Genomic DNA, 12281 nt, shown 5'->3' with positions numbered 1-12281 from the left:
GACGAGATGATTGCGTCTAAGTTCAGGAATAATGAGAAATGGAACATAATGCAGTAGGGAAGAACTGGAAGCACTAGAAAGAAGGAAGCAACCACCAGTCAAACTAATAATAAGATATGTATTTCTCGTTCATGTTACAACCTAAGCCAAGAGCTAATCGGCCGGGCATGGAGACTAGATTTGGACCTGCCAGTGACGCGAGCAATGACAGCATTAAGCAGCCCCTCCTAGTCCTCGAGCACTGCAGCGAATGGAAAGCCTCATCCATCTTCTCTTTCCCTCTATATAAGTGGCTCCTGCTTTAACCTCATTTCACCACAAAAAAAAAGCATTCTCGAGTTCAGATTACCATAGCTTTAATGGCAGAGGAAGTGATACTGTTGGACTTCTGGCCGAGCCCGTTCGCGATGAGGGCCAAAATTGCCCTGAGAGAGAAGGGCGTGGAGTTTGATCTGAGGGAGGAGGGACTTCCGAGCAACAAGAGCCCCCTGCTCTTGCAGATGAACCCGGTCCACAAGAAAATCCCCGTCCTCATCCACAACGGCAAGCCGGTTTGCGAGTCCCTCATCATCGTCCAGTACATCGACGAGACCTGGGGTCATGGGTCCCCTCTCTTGCCTTCCGAACCTCACGAGCGGGCCCACGCCAAGTTCTGGGCCGACTATGTGGACAAGAAGGTAGGACAATGATGCCCAATCTTTCATACGTTTCCTTATTAATCATGCTTAAAGTCAAAACATTAAAAGGTGGTGTAGATTACAGTGACGCAAGCGGTGTGGAAGTCGACAGGGGAGGCCCAGGAGGCGGCGAAGAAGGAGTACATCGAGTACTTGAAGGTGCTGGAGGGAGAGCTCGGCGACAAGGCTTACTTTGGAGGTGAGAGGTTTGGGTACGTGGATGTATCGCTAATACCGTTCTATAGCTGGTTCTATGCTTTCGAGACATCGGCCAACTTTAGCACCGAGGAGGAGTGCCCCAAGTTGGTGGGATGGGCCAAGCGTTGCATGCTGAGGGAGAGCGTGGCCAAGTCGTTGCCCGACCAGCACAAGGTCTATCACTACATGTTGGAGCTCAAGAAGAAGTTTTAGGCGCAGTGACAACTCTTGAGTCTCATTATGGTCATCTCATGACTTTTTTGTTCAATAACTCCTCTCCTTTGGACGAAGCTTAGCTCTTTCCACTTTCATGATTTCCTTTTTGTATTTGAGTATTTCTGGATCAGCTGATAAGTTCTATACATCATTTCATGAATTTCGTTCAGCATTATGTTTTGCGTTATTTGCGCGGATGGACATCAGATATATATTTTTCTGTTTTATGAAAATCCTTTCCATGCATTATCGACCTATTCTGTTCCCAATACACATCTAAATACCATGCATTACCAACATTATCAAACACGAAAACATAGCAAACGAAGCAAAAACAAAAATTAAGGAAATTTCGATCCTTTGGTTTTCACAACAATCTACACCATCATTTCATATCTCAATGTTACGCACACTTAATATGGAAATTAATCGAAAGATTAAGCATTTTGTTGTCTTACCTTTTTCTCCCCGTAATCGGCCCGGAACCTGGCACAGGCTCGCTCGTAAGGATCGAAAGGCAAAAGAGGGGAGTTGCGACCTTTGGTTTTGTCTATGTACTGAACAATGATGAGGGACTCGCAAATTGGCTTGCCGTTGTGGATGAGGACGGGGATTTTCCCCCTCTTGATCAAGCCATTCCTGAAACACGCCATGACCCTTTTCTAATGATTCATAGCTTTTTCACCATCTTCATCAAAGTTTTTCAATTTACTCGTCGATTCCACAATCGCAAATTATCATATGTTTGCGTGTATTTTGGGATTGTTTGTCCTCGCTCTTTCTTTGATAATTGGCGAGAATTCAGTCAAGGCTCACCGACTTTCAGAGGCAACGTTGCCCGAAGTGCCCGAAGTGCCGAAGTCTGGATTGCCTCAACTTCCTAATATTCCAAACCTGCCAAAGTTGGAATTGCCATCACTTTCGAAAGTCGAATTGCTGCCACTTTGCGAACTACCAAAGCCCGAATCACCAACAATACCGAAACCAAAATTGTCAAAAGTGTCCGGATTTCCTCACGTCTGTGATTTCTCAAGACAATCATTGCCTTCCGTTCCCACGATTTCGAAGGACATGTTTGTCTTTGCTACTACTCCTTAAACCTATGTGATGTGAGTTTCTTGTTGGGATACAATATAATATGATTTAGTAATATTATCCCGTCTGTATTTAATGGTCCGAGGATGACTCAGATGGTATACATGCACTAGACTGTGACGGTTTGTGATATGAACTGACATTTGTTATATAATTTAATTTATGGTATCGTAGAGGAACTAGTTGGCACAATTGATTAAGGCATTAGGGGATTTTTGAATCAGGATGTGGAGGTTATTTGTTCATATCTCGCCATTTGCGTGTAAACTGCCGCGAGTCAGAATCATTTGCTCATACAAAAAGGCCTGAACTTAATCAGGCCATGGGACCAATCCACCAAGTTTCCGTTTTCATAAACACGCCGGTCATCTAATTGGAGATTTTTTTGTGCTTCTAAGGGCCCGTTTGGCAATTTGTCAAATGGTAAAATTTCTGTTCTTTTGTTCCCAGAATCAGTTTGGGAACATAAATCCGTTTGTTAAAGTTTTTGTGCCCGGGCACAATTTTGCAAAAAATTGTTCCCAGAATCAGTTTTGGAACAGAATCACGAAACAAAAAAAAGTAGCTTGTTGATTATGGAACAATTTTTTCATTTCTGATTCTTTTTTATTTTCTTCTTTTTTTTGGTTTGTTGTTATTTTTTGGCCTGTCGGCCGCCGGCGACCTGCACAGGCCAGGGTCAAAGAGGGTGTCGTAGCCCTCACTGGTGGCCGGCGAGGCCTTGCCCAGCCAAGGCAAGGCTCGACCTCGCCCAGCCAAGGCGAGGCCGACCTCGCCGTCGCCGACCTCACCCAGCCAAGGCGAGGCCGATCTCGCCGTCGGGACCAGCGAGGTCGGCGGTGAGGGCAGCGGCAAGGGCTGCGACGCCCTCGCCGACCCTGGCCTATGGCCGGTCACTGGCGTCCGGCTATGGCCAAGGAAGGGAAGGGAAAGAAAGAAAAAAAAAGGAAAAAAAAATAAAAAGAAAGAAATATTAAAAAATTCAAAATATTATTAATAAAATGGAATTTTATATAGTTACCAAATGCATTTCTGTTCTTTTTCTATTCTAAGAATAGAAATTTTCGATAGTTATCAAACGCTTTCAAATGCTTAGAAATTATTTCTGGGCACGGAATAAAAAAAATCATTTCTGAGCATAATCTTTTCGAGGGCATAAAATGATTGCCATGCGCAGCCTAAATTGTCCCTACTATTACTCCTTTCTAATTCTTAAATTAACACTCCTCACTTGGAGTCAGTTATGCAAGTACATTTAGTACATTCTTTCCTCATCTCGTACTTCCCCGCTTGCATATTTCGTCTGCATACTCCAACACACATATTAGTTCATGCATAATGCTTTTTTATCTTCAAAACAAATACTGAGCTTTCCGAACGTATTTAAGCTTCCTCAGCCGGTGCTAAATATTGTCCTACAACTTGGGTTGAACGATTTGGCATAATTACCATTAGGTTGACCACCATATTCGCAAGATCAAGGACAAAAGGTGCAGCCTTTTCCTGCCATATCGTTTGGGCTTTAGGGGCTTGACTCGTTACTCTTTGAGGCCTATTTGAATTACTCTCTCTTTCAACAGAATCAAGCCTTTCAAGGACCAATTTGTCCATCTCTTTTGCAAGAGCATTTTCCCCTGCTAGAGCAACGTCGTTGCTTTCATCTCTAGCAAAGAATTTGGTTAGCAGAGTATTTAATTGTGCTTAGCGACCCACTATGTGAGCTATAACTCATAATGCAAGGAAGAAAGATCTAGCCTTCTACTGGCCATTTTTTTAAATTGAAATATGTTTCAATTTTGCATGAAAAGAAAAAAAAAGGAAAACTAGGTTTTGCAATAAAATATAGCTATTCTTACTCATGAAGAATTGAATTTTTATAAAAAAAAACAAAAAATTAAGCTTTTTAAAAGAACTGTAGCCTTAATGGAAATTATATAAATATTTAAAGATATTTGTTTGAGATTGGAATGGAGCTTCACTGCAAGGTATTTTGAAGTAAAAAACAAAAAAGGTTGGGTATTGTTATGCCAACCTTGAAAGATGGGGTAAATTGGAAAATGGGATAAAAGATGGGGTTTTTCTATGACGTTATTATCACTTCCAAATAATCAAAAACCCTAATTTAAAAAGTCAATGATCACCATGACCGAAAACTTCTGCAATGGCACGTCGATTACCACTGGTCGGGCAACGGCTTATATTAAATTCCATAATTATGTATAATTGTTTATTTTTTAGCTATAAAAAAAGGTTTTAATTACATATGAAAGCTTGGCTCTAAGTCGAGAACTAGATGATTGTGTCTAAGTACAGAAATTATCGCGGAAACAAGCGATCACATTAGTAAAATAGACAAAACAAGAAAATAGATCGGACATAAGATTTACGTGATTTAGTCAAGGTGACCTCGGTTCACGGGAAGAGCATCAAAGAATTCCTTTGGAGATCAAGCGATAAAATGGAGATTACAAACTCAAACACTATCAATGTTTCCCACCCCTCAATTGCACACAACAACTCAGAAATGAAATTATAAATCTTACCACAAAATTTATTGGCTTCAACAGTCTCGAATTGTTTCAAAATGTAATTTACAAGAAGTCATCTTTTGATACTTTTCACAGCGAAAATACTTTTTATATCTAGACAAAAGATGAATCCAAAACAGGACACCTACTTAAACTAAGTACCCATTCAAATAGGAAATCAACTCCAACAAGGAAATTTTTCTTTTTTATGCTTAAATTCGTGATATATTTTCAATAGAAATAATGAGAAATATAAAATAAACAAGTAGAGAGGAACTGGAAGCACCAGCAAGAAATAATAAGATACGTATTTCTCGTTCACGTTGCCACCTAAACCATGACCTAATACGCCGGGCATGGAGACTAGATTTGGAGCTGCCGGTGACGCGAGCAATGACAGCATTAAGCAGCCCCTCCTAGTCCTCGAGCACTGCAGCGAATGAAAAGCCTCATCCATGTTCTCTTTTCCTCTATATAAGTGGCTCCTGCTTTCAACCTCTATAAACCACATAAAACAAAGCATTCTTGAGTTCAGATTTCCACGTCGATTACTACTAGTCGGGCAACAGAAATATGATTGTTCTTTTCTTCATCAGCAAGAAATAATATTATATTCCATAATTATGTACAATTGTTTACTTTCGCGCCATTAAATTACGGTTTATTTACAGATGAAAGCTTGGCTTAAAGTCAAGGACGAGATAATTGCGTCTAAGTTCAGGAATAATGAGAAATGGAACATAATGCAGTAGGGAAGAACTGGAAAGAAGGAAGCAACCACCAGTCGACCTAATAATAAGATATGTATTTCTCGTTCATGTTACAACCTAAGCCATGAGCTAATCGGCCGGGCATGGAGACTAGATTTGGAGCTGACAGTGACGCGAGCAATGACAGCATTGAGCAGCCGCTCCTCGAGCACTGCAGCGAATGAAAAGCCTCATCCATCTTCTCTTTTGCTCTATATAAGTGGCTCCTGCTTTTAACCTCATTTCACCACAAAAAAAAGCATTCTCGAGTTCAGATTACCATAGCTTTAATGGCAGAGGAAGTGATATTGTTGGACTTCTGGCCGAGCCCGTTCGCGATGAGGGCCAAAATTGCCCTGAGAGAGAAGGGCGTGGAGTTTGATCTGAGGGAGGAGGCACTTCTGAGCAACAAGAGCCCCCTGCTCTTGCAGATGAACCCGGTCCACAAGAAAATCCCCGTCCTCATCCACGACGGCAAGCCGGTCTGCGAGTCCCTCATCATCGTCCAGTACATTGATGAGACCTGGGGTCCTGAGTCCCCTCTCTTGCCTTCCGATCCCCACAAGCGTGCCCGTGCCAGGTTCTGGGCTGACTACGTGGACAAGAAGGTAAGACGAACAGCACCCAATCTTTCCTGATCATTTCCTTGTTAAGTGCGCTTGACATCAAGACGTGACACAACATGACGGCACAGATATTTCCTGCGGGGCGAATGGCGTGGCTGTCGACAGGGGAGGCCCAGGAGGCAGCGAAGACGGAGTATATCGAGGGCTTAAAGGTGTTGGAGGGAGAGCTTGGGGACAAGGTGTACTTTGGAGGCGAGAGGTTTGGGTACGTGGATGTGTCGCTGATACCATTCTATAGCTGGTTCTATGCTGTGGAGACATCGGCCAACTTTAGCATCGGGGAAGAGTGCCCCAAGTTGGTGGGGTGGGCAAAGCGGTGCATGCAGAGGGAGAGCGTGGCCAAGTCGTTGCCCGACCAGCACAAGGTCTATGACTTCATGTTGGAGCTTAGGAAGAAGCTTCAGGCGCAGTGACAACTCTTGAATCTCAGAATGGTCATTTCCCGGCTCTTTTGTTCAATAACCCCTCTTTCCTTTGGACGAGGCTTAGCTCTTTCCACACTTTCATGATTTCTTTTTTGTACTTTGAGTGTTTCTGGATCGCCTAATAAATTATATGCTAATTCCATTTAGCATTATGTTTGCATTATTTGCGTTCTCGAATTTACAATTTCCTTTTTGATGAAAATCCTTTTCATGCACTATTGACCAATTTCGCTCCCAATAATCATCTATTAGTATCATGCATTCGAACATTATCGAACATGAAACGTAGCAAATAAAGCAAAAACAAAAGTTAAGGGAATAAAGTTTAGTAGATAGATGAATAAAGCAAGGAACATCCAATTCAGGCTGGCCTATGTCTGAGATAAAACCTGTAACGACTCGATCCAAATGAGGGCAGAAAATGATCGTTGAAGATTTAGATTTCCTAATATGTCGAAGAATTTCCAACCTTTGATATTTGTTCGAAAATCTAGAACTTGCAACGAATCTCAGATTAGATTTGCTTTTTGAGAAACAATCCCCAAATTCGCCCTTAGAGTAAGTTCTTCCCAATTTTAGAATACCTCTCTATCTCCTTCGGTAATTTTTCTATCAAGGTTGACAGACCAGTCAAACTATCACGTACAGAATTTAACAATCTTGTACTTGGATCCCTAAACGTTCCACGGTATAAATGTAAACATTCTAGATTCGGGCAATCACAGCCCTCTTAATTCTTTGACCTAATATCATGGTCCTGTAATATTAGATTATACTATCTCTCCTTCAAGAAGACAAAACCTTTTAAGACGTGACCCAAATCTTAAATGGGTGTTTCGAAATTGTTTGCCTAATTCACACGCACAAGTCCATTCCTTGTTCTGTAAACCAACTTTGGGTACTGAAGAACATTATTAGTCATGAAAGAGTGTGACTATTTGCATGGCTTTTTTTCTTGGTGATAGCTATTTATACTTGATGAGAAGATGGGTGTCTTATCAAGAATGCTCTTCGCTCATGTCCTTCAACAAAAAGGGTCGGTAAAAGTATCTATTTTTTTGCGAAAACGTGGATATCGTCATGCTCAAGTAGATGGGGTTATTTTGTTGAGACAAAGTACTTTGTAAAGGGCCAATTTGTAACTCAAAATAAAAATTCCACATTCTAGTTCAGCCAACTTTTTCTAGGATATCTTTGTACCATGAGACAATAAAAGAAGTGGTTTTGTGTACAAATGCTATCGAGCCTCTCAAAGCATTGATTTTGTACATCATGAAAATAGCTAGTGGGTTGAAAATTTACAGTTTTGCCTTATTGAGTTTCCTAATAAATGCCTGATGAAATTTTTAATAAAGTTCTAAGGATAATTAAAGGAGATGGCAAAAAGAGCGGTGCCTAACGGTGACCTAGGCTTAGCAACCTCGCGGTTCAACTTGCACTACTCCCACGTGAGGGTAAATGTTGAAATGGAAGGTGGTAAATTTTGTGTCCTAGGATCATACTGCCTTTCTTTAAAAAAAATATTGAGATCACTGACCTAAACATTTTGACAAATTGTTAACTTAGTACTAAATCTTCCGTTGACTTGTCAATTTAGTCATTCCGATCAATTTTGACTGGAAATCGCTAACATAGATGCCGGCTATCTTACGTGGCATGACCAGCGATAACGTGGATAATTTTTTCATTTTTTTAAATTTTTCCTCTTTTCTTTTTTTCCCTTTGGCCTATCGTTGGTATTCGGCCATGGCCGATGACCAGACATAAGCCCTCACCGGATCTGGCGAGGGCTCGACCCTTGCGGCTTGGGGAGGGTCATTCTCGCCAAATATGGCAAGGGCTGTCCTCGTGGCCTTTGCAAGGGCTTGACCCTCGGGGCCTGGGCGACAGTGGTCCTTGCCAAATTTAACACGGGTGACCCTCACCTAGGCCGCGAGGGTCGAGCCCTTGCTAGATCTGGCAAGGGCGGCCCTCACCAGGTTTAGTGAGGGCAACCCTCACCCAGGCCATGAGGGTCGAGCCCTCACCTATGATCAGTCGCCGACAATGGACAACTGTCGGCCACGAGCCAAAGGGAAAGAAAAGAGAAAAAAGGAAAGGAAAAAAAAATATTAAAAATGTAAAAACTATCCACACCAGCACTGATCACGCCATGTAAGATGGCTAGTGTCTACATCAGCGATTTCGGATCAAAGTTGGCCAGAATGACTAAATTGGCAAGTTGTCCAAAGGTTTAGGACTAAATTAGTAAATACCAGAAGGTTCATGACCAAATTGGCAAGTTGTCAAAAAATTTAAAACTAAATTGACACAATTAAAAATTTAAGAGTGAATTGGCTGCCGTACAATAGGTTTAAGATTTTTTAGACAATTTTCTTGGGAACCAAAAGATAGATAATTGCGCTTTTCTAACCTTCTGTCCCTTGAGTCTGTTCGTGCGGGCCTAGTGACGATGTCTTGTCATTTTGTTGGAATTCTATGCTTTGCGAGCATGATACCATTTCTCGAAAGCATGACATTGTTTGCCGTGAAGTAAGATCTGGAGATGACTAGCCGATTCACCATCTCTTGTCATTGTAAAGTCGATGTTTCTTGCCTCGATCGATGTCTATCTTTACATGCGTGGAATTTTAATATCTTGATCCGTATCATCTTTGGGTCAAAAAAGTAATATCAAACTTTGATTCGGGGATTGACCTAAGGCCCAAAGTGGGCTAAAATATGGGTGAGCACGATTCCATGGTTCTACCATGGAACCGGAGAACCGGATCTGTGGGAATCTGTCCGGCTCCAGAGTATGCAGGGTAGGTTCCCGGTTCTAAAAATTGAATAACCTATTTTAATAGGTAAGTTCTAAGTTCTAGGTAGGTGGAACCTGGAACAAGTTTTTGTATTTTTCTTGGTCTATGTCTTCACGCAATCATGCGAAATTCCATGACGTATGATGATAAATGTATAATCTGGAACCACTAGTCTAAACTTCCATTTTGTGACTGAGACTTTTACTTTGTTAATATTTCGTATTATTCGTGTGTCTAAATATAAGTTGCGATCAGAGAATTGTAGCAGCAAATGGTGGTCATTAAAAGTTATGATTTACTACAATCGTTAAATTAATATTACAGGTGGAACCTATGTAAACCCCAGAACCAATCCTGAAACCTATGATATTGTAGGTTCCAAGTTTCAAGATATGCAGGGTAAGTTCTAGGTTAAAAAAAAATGAAAAATTTATTCAAACGGGTAGATTCTAAGTTCCAGGTGGAACAATGAAACCTACCTAAAACCCGTAACCACTAACCTCTAGGCTAAATGGCCACTGCACAAATCATCTGCAGGCAGTCAACCCATTCTTGGTCTACTCTGAGCTTTCCTGAGTCGGGTTTTGACTTCTTCTCATGGTGTAGTCAATTAACACGGCTTAGTTGTCCAGCGTTGGAAGGAGTGGCTTAATTCTTTATTAAAAATTGGGAGAGTGCAAAGGTATTTTGAGGAGAAAGTTTTTCTTCCCTCTCTCAAGAAAATACATCCGAGTTTAATGCAGTTTAAGGACTTACTCAGGTCTAGAACCTACAAATAAATATAAATAATATGTGGGGCAAAAGCCATCAAAGACTCTAAATTATGCCCACTCCGACACATTTATCCTAAATTTGCCTACATGGATGCCAAAAAATAAACAATGTTAACATGGTGCCCACGTGGCTTAAGTGAAATAAAAACGATGTTTTGATAGAAAAATATCTAACGAAATCTTGACATAGAGTAAATATATAGGTTTGGGATTTTTTATGTCATAAGAAAAGGTTTAAGATAAATGTGTCATAGTGGGAAAAATATGAGATTTTTGATGTCACAAAAAAAAGTGTAAGGTTAATGTATCACAGTGAGCATAATTTGAAGTTTTTTGTGGCTTTTTTTCCTAATAGGTGAGCTCCTTCTTCTGTGTGAACAAAAGATGTTTTCCTTCGGCAATAAATTCAGCATGCCAAAGAATCCAACATGCAGGATAAATTGGACTTGGAGAAGGCAACAAAGTCACGCGTAATTAATTCTTCTTCACACTTGTTGAAATCTCTGCCAACAATTCTGATACGCCAATTTTTTACTCCAACGTGGTCGAGTTCACACATTCTCATTGGTCGGGTTTCGTTTTACAGGCTCAAACTCAAGACATATTTTAATAGATAAAATTAAGCTTTTTATTTGGACATCTCCTTTGCAAGAGCATTTCTCATTGCTGTAGCAACTTTACCTTCATCTCTAGCAAAGAAATTATCGGAGTGTGCACTTTGCTTTGCGAACCACTATGCGAGTTAGCACGCAAGGAAGAAAAATTTAGCTTTCTATCAGCCATTTCTATTTATTTTGAAATATTTTCTTGAATTTTCTGTGAAAAGAAAAATGGAAGACTAGGTTTTTACTATTAAATAAATAAATTTTTACTTAGTAGAAATATTTTCTGAATTATTTATCAACAAAATGAAAAATTAAGCATTTTCCAGAGAAAACCGGCAAGACGACAATGCCCGATCTAAAATAGGCCAATGGGTGGACCATCACAAAATTTGGACTATTATTCTTGTCATTTCATATCTTTCTTGAAATATTTGACAAGGCTACAAATTAATTATTTAATTGAAACTGAGTGAAAAAAAAATAACGATTTGTGTGTCGATTTCTAATTGAATACCGTCATGCCCTGACATAGGAAGACAAAATTAAGTACATCTTAAAGATCATAAAACATGTATCAAGTCCAATAAATTGTTGTTGTTCTTGTCGTACCAAATATGTTCACTAATTTTGCTCGGCTGGAATAATGATTTTCAAAAACAATGAGACTTGCAGTGATCTTACTAAAGATATGTGCTTCGCCACGCTTTCGATAATGTTGTCGATTTGTTCATCGTCACATCTTTAAAATCAGTCTATATGCCCATGTTTATATGGTTATCATTTCCAAAGCACCCGCCGTCAAGTGTAATGCGCAATCGGTACATCGAAATTGAATATATTCATTTATTAACTATCATCAACAGGTGGTCAGAGCATCAGCTAAGAGATTTTTATATGTATTCTTCCATAGTGAAAGCTCTATTCTTTATGGTGATAGTAGGACCGGATCTCCAACAACTGTGTGTAAAGGATCACATGAACGTGGAAGGATGAGATCATGGTAGGGACGTTAAAGCCTGTAAAACTCATAATAAACATCAGCAAAAAGACGTGATCAGATGAGAAATCAAACTTACCTTGCTCGTAAATGTTAAACCTAAGCCATGATCTCATCCGCCGCCTGCCGGTCGTGAAGAGTAGACTTGAACCTGACGGTGACGCGAGCAATGACAGCAGTAAGCAGCCTCTCAAACGTTGCAGCGAGTTGAGAGCCTCGTCAACGTTGTCTTTCCCTCTATATAAGTGGCACCTGCTTTTTGTTGGAGTTGGCGAATACTTTGGAAACCCTTGTTTCTCATACTAAGCATGCCCAAGTGAGTTTAGGGAAATCGAAGTATGAACCGACAACATATGACCCTTACACAAGGAATGTCGGGGGTCTGGCTGCCTGGACAGCGGGCGGGGATTCCGCTTCCCAGTGAGCGGACGGGGGCTTAGGGGTAGCGCCCCCAAAATAATATCGGGTTTGCTGACCCGTTTGTTGTGGGATCAAAGGAATTTGGATAGGCTTGGGCTTTGGGCCCATTTTAAGTCCTATATATTGTACTCGTATGAGAGATCATTGTGACGAGTTGTTGTGGTTGTAAAA

General features: G+C 40.7%; 2 protein-coding genes across 2 annotated transcripts; both read left to right on the top strand.

Annotated features, from left to right (window-relative positions):
- Positions 1–271: 271 nt before the first annotated feature.
- LOC115672213 (glutathione S-transferase U19-like) lies at positions 272–1260 on the top strand. The gene is made up of 2 exons (XM_056316603.1): positions 272–677; positions 756–1260. The coding sequence occupies exons 1-2, from the start codon at positions 360–362 to the stop codon at positions 1086–1088; spliced, it is 651 nt and encodes a 216-aa protein (XP_056172578.1). The 5' UTR covers positions 272–359; the 3' UTR covers positions 1089–1260.
- Positions 1261–5699: 4439 nt separating this feature from the next.
- On the top strand, positions 5700–6670 carry LOC130139568 (glutathione S-transferase U19-like). Its single transcript, XM_056316797.1, has 2 exons — positions 5700–6071; positions 6158–6670. Exons 1-2 carry the CDS (start codon positions 5754–5756, stop codon positions 6500–6502), a joined length of 663 nt encoding a protein of 220 aa, XP_056172772.1. The 5' UTR covers positions 5700–5753; the 3' UTR covers positions 6503–6670.
- The last annotated feature ends 5611 nt before the right edge of the window (positions 6671–12281 follow it).

This window comes from Syzygium oleosum, unplaced genomic scaffold (assembly GCF_021117445.2).
Source record: "Syzygium oleosum isolate NSW1041296 unplaced genomic scaffold, Sole_v2.1 Sole_v2.12, whole genome shotgun sequence".
Classification (NCBI taxonomy): domain Eukaryota; kingdom Viridiplantae; phylum Streptophyta; class Magnoliopsida; order Myrtales; family Myrtaceae; genus Syzygium; species Syzygium oleosum.
Note: the sequence above shows the minus strand (reverse complement) of the source record. Positions and strands in the feature narration are given on the sequence as shown.